The sequence below is a fragment of the Heloderma suspectum genome, chromosome Z (assembly GCF_057233095.1).
Source record: "Heloderma suspectum isolate Gila_16-S chromosome Z, 16-S_ref, whole genome shotgun sequence".
NCBI classification, from domain to species: domain Eukaryota; kingdom Metazoa; phylum Chordata; class Lepidosauria; order Squamata; family Helodermatidae; genus Heloderma; species Heloderma suspectum.
Window position 1 is genome coordinate 1744962 of NC_139476.1, and position 16573 is coordinate 1761534.

General features: G+C 45.7%; 1 protein-coding gene across 1 annotated transcript; it reads right to left on the reverse strand.

Moving 5' to 3' along the window:
- Positions 1-250: 250 nt before the first annotated feature.
- Positions 251-8163, reverse strand: LOC146333464 (vomeronasal type-2 receptor 26-like). Its single transcript, XM_084826343.1, has 5 exons — positions 7873-8163; positions 6498-6899; positions 3431-3640; positions 2077-2203; positions 251-1161 (listed from the first exon to the last, which is right to left on the reverse strand). The coding sequence occupies exons 1-5, from the start codon at positions 8161-8163 to the stop codon at positions 251-253; spliced, it is 1941 nt and encodes a 646-aa protein (XP_084682469.1).
- Positions 8164-16573: the final 8410 nt, after the last annotated feature.

Here is a 16573-nt window from a genome sequence, read left to right on the forward strand (position 1 = left end):
GACCGAGGATAGGGCAGAGAGGACCTTCACATGGGAGTGGAGCTGGTTCCCTCCTACAAACATCACAAAGCTGATGAGATGGGGGTTGTTCATGGCATCCTCCTCTACATGTTAGTCTTTTTGCCTGGAAGACATTTCTGAAAACAGCTTCACTCCTGAATTATTCATCCCCTGACCCCTACAGACAACTTTGATAGGAAACTTGGATAGACAGATTGGCAACTGAATACGCAGGAAAGACACCAAAGTGTTAAATTCCCTGATTCTTTCTCTTCACTAGATGATCCCTGCTGTTGAGATCAGGTCTTAGCACAATAATGTAGCATTTGGGGAGAAAGATGCAACCCAGGAGACCAGCCCCAGAGGCCAAGATGGAGAAGACCTCCACGGCCACCATGGACTTCCCCTTGGTGCTCAGGTAGGTGGGCACAAAGGAGACCCAAACGCTGCAAAACACCAGCATGCTGAAGGTGATAAACTTGGCTTCGTTAAAGCTGTCCGGCAATTTCCTCGCAAGGAAAGCCACTGTGAAGCTGACAAGGGCCAGGAAACCCATGTATCCCAAGACAGTGTAAAACATGGTGGCTGAGCCTTCATTGCACTCCACTACGATCTCTCCAGCCAGGGAATGGAAGTCCAAGTTTGGGAACGGGGGAGAGGTCAGCAGCCAGACAGCACAGATCACAGCTTGGATGAGGGGACAAGCCAGGACAATGGCGTTTGTCAGTTGTCTCCCCAAGAGTTTTCTGGCCATGTTTCCTGGCTTGGTGGCCATGAAGGCCAGAACCACTGTCAGGGTTTTTGCCAAAATGGAAGAAACGGCCACAGAGAAGATGATGCTGAAAGCAGCTTGTCGGAGAAGGCAGCCAGCCTTTGTGGGTCGACCAATGAAGAGGAAGGAGCAGAGGAAGCAGAGCAGGAGGGAGATGAGAAGTACGTAGGTGAGGTCTCGGTTGTTGGCTTTGACGATGGGCGTGTCACGGTGTTTGATGAAGATCGCCAGCACTAGAGATGTGATCACAGAGAAGAATAGAGCTAGAGAAGCTAAAATGAAGCCCAGTGTCTCTTGATAGGAAAGGAAGTGGATCTTCTTGGGGATACAGTGATCTTGTTTCTTGTTTGGGTGCTGATCTTTTGGGCATTGTGCACAGCTATCTGCATCTGGAATGAGCAAAAGCTACTTAAGTATCTCATACATAAGAGATATGTTCTTTGTGTGGGGGCCAGTTCAGCCCACAAAAAAGGTGGTGGCAATGTCCATTCTGTAGCTTACTGTACACCTAAGGGTAGAACTTCCCTTTTATTATTTTTTCTTTAAGCTTCTGCAATGTATTTCATAATACCAGTGTCAGAAAAGGTACACAATGCTTTTCTTCTCTTCATATGATGGCCCCATGTACCAGACTCATGTTAACATCCTTCAAGGAAGAACAGCTCAGATTCTGTAACTGGAGATTAAATACTGGTAACTGTAAGAACTGAACCACAATCTGTCACCTGCAGTGTCCTTTGAGTGTGCTAATAAATAAATAAATAAGTCATTTTATTCAGATGACAGACTGTCCTCTGACGGGATGTGTTGGTGCAGAGGCTGGGGAACAGGTTACACAAATCACTATAGGTAAATAGGGCTCTCCGTTTGACATTGGGGTAACATGCTGCAGTTGTTACAAGGTTGACCAGCCACCTGTCCTGATCAGTGTTCTGCCCAAACTACTTCAGGTCTGATGCCAAAACAACCAAGGTAGGAAACATGGAGCTTTAAAAATCATGCATGGAAAAGTGAACCAATGCAAATATGGAAGAAAACCTACAGATTCTGTACTTGTTTGAATAAGGAAATTTACTGGGAGCCATTATTTTATTGTTTAAATAAACAATTTCTTTAGGAAAGTGTGAATACTTTGCAAACCAGTAAACCATACAAGTATGCAATCCAAAATGTTATCAATACAGAAAATATTCCTAGGGGAAATAGCGGACTTATCTCCTTGTCTATCATCTTTCCATTGTCCCTAGTCCACTCTTGCCCGAGTACGTTCTGCACTTTTAAATAGCTCTCAGTGCTTGAGATACCTGTCAAGTTAGAAATCGTCCCCTCAGGACAATGGACACATTCGTAGCAGCAATCCGGCTTCCCCTCTGGAACTTTTCTCTGGTACCCTGGAGAGCACCTCTCCACGCATCTGGCAAAGGGCACCTTCTAAAAGAGGAAGAATGAACAGTTGAGCATTTCCTAGTGAGTGAATTTGTACTAAACAGGACTCCGAATCACACAACGGAGTTTTCCATTATATGATGAACAAGATCACCCATTTAGGATGGCCAAATCTCTTTTGGACGCCTGCAAGTTACATAGAACCATCATAAAAGAGGCTCACATAGAACATGTCAAGGGCTCCTTGGAGGCCTCTCTCAGTCTAATCCAGTAGCCAAGTCCAGACACAGACAAAGGGATTCTTTTCAAAGCTTTATTCCTCTTTTACAACTTAACAGCTCTACTGGTAGCAACTAGATATGAGCAGCAGAGCACCTATGCCCTACGTTGGAACAGTTGGTCCCCGTTTGAAAGGGAATTACTGGCAGACCCCTGAACTTAAGGACTAGGGAGAGTCCCTCCCCTTTTCCCTTGGATCCTCTGGGCGCAGCCGTTGTTTGCGCGCCAACCGGGCACTACGCCTCCTTTCCGCGCCCTCCATTTGGCGCCGCTCTCTACGTCAGCGTCGCGCGTCCATCAAGTCTGCTTCCCGCGCTCTGTCACTCCCAGGACTGCTATCTAAGCTAGGAATGCTGGTGGGAGGAATCTCCGTCAGCTGCGGGCCCTGGGAAAAAGGGGCGCGCTCCTCTCCCAGGAGCGACTGCTCTTCCTCAGAATCAGAACTATTCTGGGATTCTATGGGCTCAGTGTCCACCCTGACAGAACGGATCTTAGGAGGCAGAAATTGAAATATTGAAATCTGCTGTATCCTGTTGATGTCAAGGGGGTGCTTCCCCCACAAATCCCTTCCCCCTCTCATGGAATCAATGAGGCCCCACACACACCCTACCACCCCCCACCTCCTGTGACATGGAGCTCTGTTCCTCTCTGTGCATGGAGAAAGTGACCTGGTCCTGCAAAGGTCATATAAAATATATTCTGAGACAGAAACAGGAATATTGGACGTTGCCTTCTACCAAGTCAGACCGTCTGCTTTGCCCAGTATGGTCTGCACTGAGTAGCAGCATCTCTCCAGGGTTCCAGACAGGCCTTTTTCCAGCTGTATCGGAATCTGGGACTTTTGCATACAAAAGTTCTTTGCCACTGAACAACCCCTCCTTGGATGTAATAGGCCTTTGGTCTCATCTAGAAAGACATCTTCTGTCCTCAAGGGACAGAACTGCAATGTTCTTTAGTTCCCCCATGACCCCAGAACTTTCTCTTCAACCCCACCTCTGTAGTCCACACGATGGTGTCAGAGTGAATGGTGAAGTTTTGGTCTGGGGGAGCTCCCAGATCCACCCGTCCAACTTTCACAGGAGTAAAAGAGTTATTTGGGAAGAGAATCCAGTTCACAATATCGTATCTCTCGCTCTTTTTATAGAAAGAGACTTCATCTCCAACATTGTTGTTAAACTGGACATTCCTCAAAGAGGCAAGAATCTGAAATGGAAGAGAGACTTAGAAAACGGGGTAATTGTGAGTGAGTTTTGTTGTCTGCTAACATGCTGTGACTGCCGTTAAGGTGGGAGACTGTTTTCCCTGTACTATGTTGTTTAATTTAATGCATGAGATTCATCTTCCTTAGGCACTATCTGCTTGAATATGTGTGCCCATTTGTTTGGGGTCGTTTGGCTGGTGTCTACTTGCTACAACCCACCCTCATATCTTTGAGTGGGAGCTGGAGGGAGCAGCAAAGAGCCCAATGTCTGGGGGTCTTTGGCTGGCTGTCAAGAAGGAACATGGGACAGGTGGGGGCAATACTGCTTTATAGACTAGAACTATGCATTTGGGATAGAGGATTTCTTGATTCTTCCCTCCTCACTATCCACAGTTGTAAATCCAAAATTTACAATTTTGTAAATTGTGCGGTGCAGTTGAAGGCACACTTGGAAGAAACTGATTATCTAGACCCATTTCAGTCGGGCTTCAGGCTTGGGCATGGGACAGAAACGGCCTTGGTCGCCTTGGTGGATGATATGAGGAGGGCTCTGGATAGGAGTGAATGCTCCTTCCTTGTTCTCCTCGACCTCTCAGTGGCTTTTGATACCGTTGACCACCGTATCCTCCTGGACCGCCTGGAGGGGTTGGGCATTGGAGACACTGTATTGCAGTGGTTCCGGTCCTTCCTCTCTGGCAGGTACCAGAGGGTAGCACTGGGAGAGGAGGTTTCGGACCCATGGCCACTCACTTGTGGGGTGCCACAGGGTTCCATCCTCTTCCCGATGCTATTTAACATCTCTGTGAAGCCGCTGGGGGCTATCATCAGGAGGTTTGGGGGGCAGTGTCATCAATATGCAGATGACACGCAGCTCTACCTCTCGTTCAAATCTTCACCAAGGTTGGCTGTAGAATCCCTGTCCAAATGTCTGGAGATGGTGAGTGGCTGGATGGGGAGGAATAGGCTAAAGCTGAACCCTGACAAGACCGAGGTACTTTTGGTGGGAGACAAGAGGAGGCTAGGGGATGTTGACCTGGTGTTGAATGGGGTACGGCTACTCTTGAAAGACCAGGTCCGCAGCCTGGGGGTCATTTTGGACTCCCAGCTGTCCATGGAGGCTGAGGTGTCAGCTGTGAGCCGGACAGCGCTGTATCAACTCCATCTGATACGGCGGCTGCGCCCCTTCCTTCCCGACCATCTGCTCCCATCGGTAGTACATGCCCTGGTCTCCTCTCATTTAGACTACTGTAATGCGCTCTACGTGGGGTTACCCTTGAAGACGGTTCGGAAGCTGCAGCTGGTACAGAATGCGGTGGCTCGCCTGATTAAGGGCAGCTGCCGGCGAGATCACATCACTCCAGTGCTGAAGGAGTTGCACTGGTTACCAGTTGTTTTCCGGGCCAAATTCAAGGAGTTGGTTTTGACCTTTAAAACCCTATATGGTTCCGGCCCAGCCTATCTTAAGGAGCGCCTCCAGCAGCACCAGACAGGCCGCTTAACAAGATCAGCCTCGGATGGCCTTCTCTCTGTCCCATCAGCCAGGACAGCTAGACTGGTGGGGACGAGGGAGAGGGCCTTTTCTGTGGTGGCCCCCACTCTGTGGAACTCCCTCCCTAGGGAACTCCGTCATGCCCCCTCTTTAATGAGCTTCCGTCGTGCATTAAAAACGTGGTTGTTCAGGCAGGCATTTGGGGTGGGTTAGGATATTTAAAAAAAAAAATTATGGTAGAATTTTATTGTTTTAAATTGTTTTATGGTATGTTGTACATCGCCCAGAGTGGCTGGGTGACCAGCCAGATGGGCGATTAATAAATTTAATAATAAATAAATAAATTCCCAGCTGGGGCTAGCAGGGAATGATGGCAATTGTGGTCCAACATATCTGGAGACCACCAGGTTGGAAAGGATGCAAGAATTTTGGGAGGGCCTTTTCTGTAGTGGCCCCCACTCTGTGGAACTCCCTCCCTAGGGAACTCCGTCATGCCCCCTCTTTAATGAGCTTCCGTCGTGCATTAAAAACGTGGCTGTTCAGGCAGGCATTTGGGGTGGGTTAAGGTATTTTAGAAAATGTTTTTATTGTAGAATTTTATTGTTTTATTGTATGTTGTACATCGCCCAGAGTGGCTGGGTGACCAGCCAGATGGGCGATTAATAAATTAAATAATAAATAAAATAATAATAAATAAAAACAAAATTATCGCAGAAGTACTATCAGTCTCTGCTGTTTTTACTCACTTTCTATTGCGCTTAAGGGATGTTATGGCCATGAAAGAACATCCATGGGGTATTTATTTCTTGGGATCTTTAGAATGAACTCATAGGCCTTCTCCCAGGTTTACCCTTTTCTTCCAGGTTCGGACTATTGGTAGGAACCAATGCACCTTTCATAAGATTGCCAAATCTGAAGGAGGACATTACCTGCCACGGCTGAAAGTTCAGAAGCCTCTTTCCTTCCCCCATCATTCCACCTTTGGATACAGATGAGGACACAACATGTAATGCATGTGCCACGGAATAGATGGCATTGTAGATGTTGTTGCTGTGGCTGGACATGCTCATTTGGAACATGGAGGTTGGCAGATCTTCTAGCTTCTCCGCCCCAGTGCAGTTTTTCTTTCCCCTTGGAATGGTTTGGCCTGATTTCAGGAACTTACAAATAAATACTCTTTCCCACCAGTCACGGAGAAAGACGTCACCTTGCGGCCGGAGTGGGTCTAAAGCCCGGAGGAAATTATTGAATTCTGGCACATCCCTTCTGTGGACTATGAAGTGCAAAGCACCATGGAAGCCTTTGAGATCTCCCCTGTCCAAGTGGGGTCTCGTCACAACCATTTCCCAATGGAATGTCATGACCCAAACCTTCCTGAAGAGGGTCATGGTCTTTTCTTCATGAATAACCAGGAAGACGGTTAATAGTTTTATAATACTGGTGTCCCCAAAGACAATCATCACTTGGGGCTCAAACCAAGAATTAGGAATAGAACCAGTCAGTGCTTGATGCAAAAGGAGATGGTTTGTTGGCATCAACATGTCAGTGGTGGCCACACAGATATCCTTCCGCTTGAGCATGGGTGTCAGTGTCTGGATGAATTCTTGACCACTGTCATCGCTGGGAGCCACCAGCCCAACCCAGTTCCAGTGGAAATGCAGGAGCAGCCGGACTAAGCCCACGTATTGAGCCATTTCATTGGGCTCAATTGGGTAGAAGGAAGGAAATTCCGTTTTCTGTCCTGGAACAGGGTCAAACAAGCCATAACCGAGCTGAGGGAAGGAATTTCCTGTTAGTCTGTTGCGGAATTTTGTGGCACTTTAAGGACTGGCGCATTTGTTTATGGCATCAGCTTCTATGGACTTCTACAGCCCATTCAGATGCATGAAGTTTTATCCTGAAGGAAGACATTCATTTAAAAATGGATATCTAAATATAAAGTGAAGCTTTATGATGTCCTTAACACTCCCCCCTCCCCCCCAGTATGGATAGCACCTCAGAAGTCAAGGCTGCCATGGAGGTAACACTTAAACACAATTCCTAACTATTGCAGAGAATAGGCCCTTGCGTCTATCTTCAGGAAATGTGTAAGCATGTCAGGGAATTTCTGGCTTCTGGGTTTTTCCCCATAAATGATAGCTTGGTCAAAGTGGTTCCATGCTGTGTGGAAATACGTCTGGACACACAAAACTAAAGACATGACACAGGGTTTGCAGAGCTTAATCAGACACCCCTGAAGTGGCCCTAGTCCAAACACTTTCTGTTTTCATCCTAAGCCATGTGGCTGAATCATATGCTACTGTGTATGGAAATGGCTCCCAACACTGACAAATGGTACATTATTGCACGTGTTGGGAAGGGGGCTTGCCCCAGTCCCTAGACAGGTAGCTGCGTTAGTCGATTGCAGCGAGAACAAGAAGGCGTCTTGTGGCACCTTGTTCAACTGAATCTTCAAGGTGTTTCAAGACTCCTTGTTCTTTCTCCCAGTCCAAACCCTTTTCTTACATAGCAGACCCATGACCAGCTGGGATTAATCATACAGTAGACACCCTAGATAATTGGCTACCACCAAAGTTATTGCATGGCAGGATAGCCAAAGTGGGAAGACAGTTTTTTCCTGCCATTCAGAATCAAGGCAACCCACCCACTGCATGGGAAAATCTGTTCTCAAAGATGGGCCTGTCCGTCTTTGTGATCCTGAGCTCTGCAGTTCCCCCACATCTCTCCCCAGATGAATCCCCTTACCTGTGGGATCTTGAAGACACCCATTATGGATGCAATCTCCCTTGAGGATTGGGAGTCGAGACCCCCAATAATGGAGAGCAGTTGATCATGTCTGTGACATTTATAATTAGGAAACATTTGCTGCTGTGTGGAGAGGAGAGAGAGATTGTTCAAGTAGATCCATCTTGCTATGGTGCTGTGGTCATAGATGCGGAAGCCAAGGGTGTGGTTGGGTAGGAGAGCTGGATCCTTGTTGAGTTCCTTGATGGCAAACACCAAGGCCAGGATTTGCTGGTAGTACTTTTGTATCATCCTACAATGATGAGAGTGACATTGGGTGGTGGGTGAGGATCCCAACAGAACTGGTAAGAAGTAGAGGGTTAAAACATCGATTTGGTTCAACCCACTTGACCAAAGACATCTAGATAAAGGACTTACAGAGAAATTCAGATTGTTCTGTTGACACACACATACGTTATTGCTAGCTGAATTTCCTAAGAACATCTGAACAGCCCTGCTGGATCAGAAATCTAAGTCAGCACATTCGAACTTTATTTCTTACTTATCTATTTTTGTTATTTATGTTCCCCCTTTCAGGATGCAAATCCTTCCAAAGCCGCTAAGGTAAAACCAAAATGCAATAATACAATCACAATAAGACAATATTATTTTAAGAAGTAACTATTTCACCGGATCCTTCCCACAGGGCAGCTCTGTCAGGCTTAACAATGGCTAATCACTCTTGATTGAACCAGCCCCCTCCACGAATTTGTTAAAGAAGGACGTAGTAAGAAGCACAACAGAAGAGCCCTGCTGGGTCACACCAAGGTGGCTCCATCTACCTCAGCATCCTGTTTCTGCCTGTGGTCAGCCAAGATTCTTGCTGGGAGCCCCATAAGAAGGAGTTGGAGTCAACAGCCCACCTTTCTCCCTCTTCTCCTCCACATAACAACTCCCGTTCTCTGTTTAGCTGTCATGGATAAGAGCTGCCCATAGATCTGTCCTCCAGGCATTGGTCTGATTGTTTTTAAAGCAAACGTAACCCAGGAGTCATCACTACATCTCCAGACTCTCTCTGTAGGGAAGCAAGGTTTTGCACATGTGATTCAGAACTATTGAGGGGAAGATCCATAGTTCAGGGATAGACCCAGGTTCAGTCCACCACATTACCAGGTAGGGCTGGGAAACACCCCTAGCTGAAACCCCGGAGAGCTGTTGTCAATTAGTGAAGACAAGACTGACCGAATTGCGCGGAAGTTCTGACATGGTATAAAGTAGTGCTATGTCAAAAATTTATCCCACATTTTTTTTCACAACGATTCTCATTCCGTTTGATAGAAGACTAATTGCTTTCGAAAAGAGAGTCAATGGTGAAGAAAATTTAAGGGAAATTCTCATGGGTTTGGGTTTCTTGCGCTTACCTTACTTAGTAGGTGCCTGAGGAGTATGCACGAGTGTCCTTTTTTATTGTACCATCATCTCTCTTGCAGCCTTTAGCCTCCTTGGCTTCCTGCTCCTTAATTAAGCCCAGCAGAAGATGTCAGGAGATAATTTACCCCCTAGGGGTAAATTATTTATTATTAAATTTAATTAAATATTAAATTAGTATTATTTATTATTAAATATAATTATTTATTATTAAATTGATTCTTTTTAGATCAAGAAGCGCATGCAGCCTGGGAGGCTGCAGAGCAGTGGAGAGATGTGTGAAAGAAAGAAAAAACACCCATGGCACCCTTATGTGAGCCCAGAAACACTACACAAGTCCATCATAAAATGCCCTGAGAATGAGGCAGCAGAGTGGGAGATTTTGGCTCAGTACTAGCTCCACCTTTCCCCTGGACCTGGACACAACACTGGACACAACGTGGAGGATGCAAAATGGTGGCCAGCACAGTTGATGCTCTCGCCACTTGCTGTGACCATGCAAAAACCAACAACTACAAGAAGACCCTTATGAAAAAAAAAGAAAGAAAGAAGCTGTGCTACAACCCCTGCAAATGGTGAGCCCTCTCTGTGAGAAACGGTTGAGAATTTCTCCTCCCCCTGGAGAAAATAGATGAAATTGTCCCCCTAATTGCTCTGTCCACATAAAGGGCAGAGAATTTCAAGAGGCTATTTGCACAAAGCTCTAGTATAAAGCATCTTCCAACTAAGATCATTATTCAGAACAATGAGGACTGGAAACCTGATCTATATCCCAAGGAAGGACAATAGATCAATGATAGAGCACCTCCTTTGAATACAACTGGTTACAGGATCAGTCCTTGACATATACAGGCAACTCTGGGGGAGAGAGACCCTGTCTAACACCCTGAAAAGCCTCTGCTAGATACTGAGCTAAAGAGGACGGATGGGGTGACTCAGTATGAGGTAGCTTCCTGTGTTCTTTTATTCAGAATTCATGAGGACTGGCATCTTGCTTTGGTTTTAGCCAAAAGACCAAAGGAGCACCTCCTTTGCACATGGAAGCCCCCAAGGTTAAATCCCAGACAGAATTTCTAGGTAAGGCAGGGAAGGAAAGCTGTTGCCTCTCGGTGCAGGAGAGACTGAACTCGATGACTTGCTAGAAGGTAGCTTCCAAGGTTGCTGATTTATAGTCAACAACCTGTCACTGTTGAATATAATGTAAATTTCAGTAGGTTTCAAGTTTTGTGTGAAAGCTTATTCCTTGCAATAAATATACTACTGACTAACTGTTAATTATTTCAGCCTTTGACTATCAGAGGCCTTATATCAGGATCTAGAAAACCCCCAGAAATTGCCTACTGCATATTGCCTACTACATAATCTCATCCCACCCTACAAAACGCCTGAAGCTCCCAGCCAGGGGGATGCTTTCAGTGTTTCCCAACCTTTTGCACTACCACTCCCATTGCCCACAGCCAACATTTTGCCACAGGTGACAGGAATCTCAAAGCTGGGAAATCAAGTTTGGGAACTGCTTATTTAGATCAGGGGTGGGCAGACTTCAAGCTTGTAGGATCTACTTCACTTTTTTACAAGCACCCTGAGATCCCCCCACCAGAGCCTGGTGCAAAGAAGAAATGCACTTTCAGTTGAAGTATTCTGAACCCAGGAGCTTGTTCCGAGTACCAGAACTGAATGTAGCCCCCCAAGCGTGCTTCATTTCAGCTGTATAAGTTAGGGGTTGAGGGAGTCCTTCGTTGCTGCGGTTATTGCACAATGGGGAGTCAGAAATGCTGGCTGATCACCCAGAGATCCACCGGTCGATCCAGACCTACCTTCGGCCCGCCCTTGTGTTAGATGAAGTCTTCTTGCTTCACGGATGGCAGGATATCTCTTACTCATTACCAGATTGTCAGCATGAAACCCAATTATCACTTAGCTCTGCTGAACTGAATGGAGCCCACAGGCCTTGGACACAAAACCCCACTCCTGGTTAACCCCAAGTGTGCGTCATTTCAGCAGTATAATATAGGGCGGGAGGGAGACATTTGTTGCTGCTGTTATTAAACAATTGGGAGTCAGAAATGATTGCTGATCCACTGCAGATCACCCAGAGATCTACCTTCTGCCCACCCCTGTCTGAGATGTCGTTGGCTGCATTTCTTCATTGTTACCAAATTCTTAGCATGAAACCACATGATAGCTTCATTCTGCCTATGCTCTTTGCTCCTCCAAACAGCCTCTAGAGACAGGTCAGCTGTTCTCCTACTTAGCAAAGAGGCAGATATATGATGGCAAACTCTTCCCAGATCTCAACCCACCTCCAGCTTGATTCAGAGCAGGACCCTGAAAAGCCAGTTTTTGGCTCAAAAATCTGAAAATCATTTATTCCAAACTCAGCTACAAGCAGACCACAATCCAGTGGTTTTACTGGGGGTGGAACAAAGTCTGACATATCCTCCCAACCTCTTGGTTGAAATCCCAGCTTCCAAGTTGCCATTCTCTGCCTTGCACGCACACGCACGCACACGCACACAACTTTCCACATATCTTGCCTTGCAGCAGTAAATGCAACAGCAGGGCTCAGCTCCTTCACTGTCTCTAATTCCCAGGATTCCTGTGACACCGCCATAGCACTATTTTTTTTAATATATAAATGTACTTATTATTTTTAAGTTGATTACTTTACAGGACAAATAACTGTGAACACCAAGAATTTACCATTTTTTAGACTTTGGACACACTACAACCTATCACAAACATTAAAATGCAGTAAGACCCATCAAATACTTTACAACAATAAAACATCTAGACATAAATAACCTTTAAATTTACATTAAAGGAAATGGATTTCCATGTATTTATTTATTTATTACATTTATTAATTGCCCATCTGACTGGTCACCCAGCCACTGGGGGCGATGTACAACCCACCATAAAACAATTTAAAACAATAAAATTTTACCATACATTTTTTTTTTAAATACCCTAACCCACCCCAAATGCCTGCCTGAACAACCACGTTTTTAATGCACGACGGAAGCTCATTAAAGATGTATCACACAGTACTTATCATTCCAAAATCTCTTAAATGGTTCCCATTGCTTTTCAGATTGATTTATCCTGTATCTTCCCTGCTTAACCCAAAGAACCCATGTGATTTTGCTTAAGGTTGTCAAATCCCACATTTTAATATAACACTCTTTTAATCTAGGAATGTCTTTTCTTTTCCAATACATGGCATAAAGAAGACATCCTGCTAAGAACAGATAAAAGAGTAGTTTTTCTTTGTTCTTTGGTACTGCATCTTTCATAAACACATTCTAGGATCAAAAGCAATTGTATATTGCTGAATATTATGAATATTATGAATATTAAAAAATAATTCATTTCTGAAATCTCCTTGCCTCAGAACAATTCCACCAACAATCTATACTGTCTGCTTTTCCCTTTCTACACTTCCAAGAAATATCCTTACAATTTTCATAGATCTTAGATAAATGTAAAGGAGTCATGTATCACTGAGTCAGAAGTTTAATTGAATTTTCTATTAAAGACATAGAGGTAAAGGCAAAGGTGTCCCCAGCCAGTCGTGTCCGACTCTAGGGTGCGGCGCTCATCCCCGTTTCTAAGCCGAAGAGCCAGCGCTGTCCGAAGACTCTTCCGTGGTCATGTGGCCAGCATGACTGAACACCGAGGTGCACGGAACTCTATTACCTTTCCCACCGAGGCGGTACCTATTTATCTACTTGCAATTTCTTGCTTTCGAACTGCTAGGATGGGAGGAGCTGGGACTGAAGACGGGAGCTCACTCCGTCACGCGGCACTCGGGTCTCGAACTGCGACCTTCTGGTCCGCAGTTCAGCGTCTTAACCACTAAGCCACCGCGGCCCCTAAAGACATAGAGGCTGTACATCAATTTGAGTTATTCTAAATATACTTCCACATTTCATCTGATGCTCTTTCTCCAAGTGAGTGTCATCTGGGCTTCTATTTTCTTCAATGTGCATTAATTGGGTAGATTTGGGCTAACATCTTTTTCAGTTTGTCCCACATTATCTTCCCATTGCATTAGTGACTGTGCCAGAGAGTATAAAACTTTTGTTTTATACAGTAAGTTAACGCTTTTACACTTTTACATTGGGTTTTAGTTTGTATTTTATGGTTTTTAATTCTTGTGACTCACCCAGAGAGGTTCAGCTATTGGGTGGAATAGAAATGTGATTGATGATAGATAGATAGATAGATAGATAGATAGATAGATAGATAGATTTTGTGAACTGCCCAGAGAGCTTCGGCTATTGGGCGGTATAGAAATAAATAAATAAATAAGATGATAGATAGATAGATAGATAGATAGATAGATAGATAGATAGATAGATTAGGCTCCAGCTCAGAATGGAGCCATAGCTCAGTGTGACAGAGTGCATGCACTGCATACAGAAGGTTCCGGGTTTGATCCCCAGCTTCTCCAGGTAGAGCAGGAAAATCTCCTGCCTGAATCCCTGGACAGCTGTTGCTGCCAGCCAGTGTTGACAATATTGGGCTAGCTTACCGACAGTCTGACTCAGTATAAGGCAGCTTCTGATGTTCCTATGGAGCTGCAGAAGAACTCTCAGGTATCTGACTCTCATTATGGGCTGAAGGCAAATCATGACCAGCCTGGAAGGAGCCCTCTAATCTGAGAGCGAAGCAGGCAAACCTCTGTCCCAGATCCCTCTTGTGGAAACTTACAAACCAACAGTGAGGACGGCGGGTGGGGATAAACTACGAAAGTCTGGTGTCTCTTTATAATAATAAATGCCAAGCGGTAAATTCCCACCGACAATGAGGTCTCCTGGGCTGTAATAGTCTTGCAGCTCATTCGGCCTGGTCAATCGGCATGTGGTCCTCAGCATCCTCTGGCTGGCCTGAGGCAGGATCCAGAACAACAGCAGCAGGCAAATCATCAGCAGCACAGAGACACCTTCACTTCTAGGTCAGAGACAAGGCGAAACCGAGAAAGACTTGCTGCACGGGCCCCAGCAGGGGAATTAGCAAGAAATGAACAGATGCCAAGTGACCAGACACCACCCCAGCCCTACACAGAAGGGTTCAGGGCATATTTATATGACGTGTGTTTTCTCCAAGATCCCTTTGTTATCGACTCGCTGCATTGAAATCCAGGGGGGATTTCTCAACCATTACTGTCATTTTGATAATTCCAGGGTAGTGAAGCAACTACAGCCCCAGAGTGGCGGGTTCCCTTTGCACTTTGGAGGGAGAAAAACAGGGTTGTGTCTCTGTTTGCTTCTCTGTGGGCCACTTGGACTTGACCTTAGTTGTCAGGCTCTGTCCTTTGGCCTGTGCGAAGCTGAGCACCTCATTCCAAGATGGAGTCCAGGCTCATGCCAATGCTCATTAGCCCAGATGGATGGATGGATGGGAAAGGGAAGAGTTGGCGCCTGGTTATTGAATTTATTTCTATCCGCCCAATAGCCGAAGCTCTCTGGGCGGTTCACAAACATTAAAACCAAACGGCACAGGATAAAACAATATAAAATATAAAAGCATTAAAACCACAATATAACAATACAACCAGAATAAAACCCAGCAGCAATGCAGAGATATAAAATACGATTTAAAACACCAAAGCTAAAAGACTAGAAAGCTAAAATGCTACAATGCCTGGGAGAATAAAAAGGTCATTATTCCGTGTCCTGCACTCTGGGATGATCGAGAGGAGATCCTGGCCTTTCTCTCTGTGACAACCTTTCAAGTACTTGAAGAGCACTATCATATCTCCCCTCAGTCTTCTCTTCTCAAGGCTAAACATGCCCAGTTCTTTCAGTCTCTCCTCACAGGGCTTTGTTTCCAGTCCCCTGATCATCTTTGTTGCCCTCCTCTGAACCCTCTCCAGTTTGTCTGCATCCTTCTTCAAGTGTGGTGCCCAGAACTGGACACAGTACTCCAGGTGAGGCCTAACCAGTGCTGAGTAGAGGGGAACTAGTACTTCCCGGGATTTGGAAGCGATGCTTCTATGAATGCAGCCCAAAAGAGCATTTGCCTTTTTTGCAGCCACATGACATTGTTGGCTCATATTCAGCTTGTGATCTACCACAATTCCAAGTTCCTTCTCACTTGTAGTGTTGTTGAGCCATGTATCTGTCAAGGGCTCCATGGAGGGCTCTCTCAGTCTAATCCAGTAGCCAAAGCCCTACAAGGAGAGACTGAAAGAACTGGGCATGTTTAGCCTTGAGAAGAGAAGACTGAGGGGAGATAGGATAGCGCTCTTCAAGTACTTGAAAGGTTGTCACAGAGAAGAAGGCCAGGATCTCTTCTCGATCATCCCAGAGTGCAGGACACGGAATAATGGGCTCAAGTTACAGGAAGCCAGATTCCGGCTGAACATCAGGAAAAACTTCCTGACTGTTCGAGCAATACGACAATGGAACCAATTACCTAGGGAGGTGGTGGGCTCTCCCACACTGGAGGCCTTCAAGACGAGGCTGGACAGCCATCTGTCAGGGATGCTCTGACTTGGATTCCTGCATTGAGCAGGGGGTTGGACTCGATGGCCTTGTAGGCCCCTTCCAACCCTACTATTCTATGATTCTTCCCAATCTGAGTCCGACACGGTCAAATGCCAAAGTGCCCCCACCAGCACTGCGGAGCTCAGATGGATCTTTGGTTTTGGGGAGATTGTTGAGCTAGGAAGCAGGCCAGGCAACGTCTAGTGTGCAAGTGGTCAAGTATTGAAAGAGATGTGACCAAACACAAATGAGAGCACCTAATCCTGCCTATCATGTAACAGTGGTGGCGGTGTAGAAGGCCACCTTCACCACCACCATTGTGCTCTCAAGAGGATGGATTTGACTCCAGTTGTCAGGTTCCAGCCTGAAGCTGAGTTCTTAAATCCAAAATGGAGTCCAGACTTGTGTCAAAGTTCGTTAGCTCAGATTGATGGCCTGGGAAAGGAGGAGTGGAGACTGCAGGGATAGACAATACTGGGCCCTGTCCAAGAGGAGATGGAAGATGTGTGACCCGCAGGGATTATCGAGCCATTCAGAAGCAAATGGAGAAGTCTGATTGTGATGGTGCCAAAGTCTGGTAGATTGGTCTCTGCATTCAGTGGGCAAGGTAGAGAAGGGGGACAGAATGACCAGGTTTGACCCAAACCAGGTTTGGGTTAAAAGTCTCTACATATATAACATTTTTAAAAATGAGAGGCGGTACAATGGTCAAGCTGAGCTTCTATTTTTTCACTGCCATCTAGTGGGCAAACAGTACTTCAGGGTCAAATTTGAAAACCCTGGGTGGGAATCGCAAACAG

Bases quoted from the DNA above. Each gene is read 5' to 3' on its own strand.
- LOC146333464 (XM_084826343.1), bottom strand. From the start codon at position 8,163: ATGATACAAAAGTACTACCAGCAAATCCTGGCCTTGGTGTTTGCCATC. The intron at 6,900-7,872 runs GTAAGGGGATTC...TCCTTCCCTCAG, and splicing joins GTGTCTTCAAGATCCCACAG to CTCGGTTATGGCTTGTTTGA. The intron at 2,204-3,430 runs GTGGGGTTGAAG...TTCCTCTTTTAG, and splicing joins CCATCGTGTGGACTACAGAG to AAGGTGCCCTTTGCCAGATG.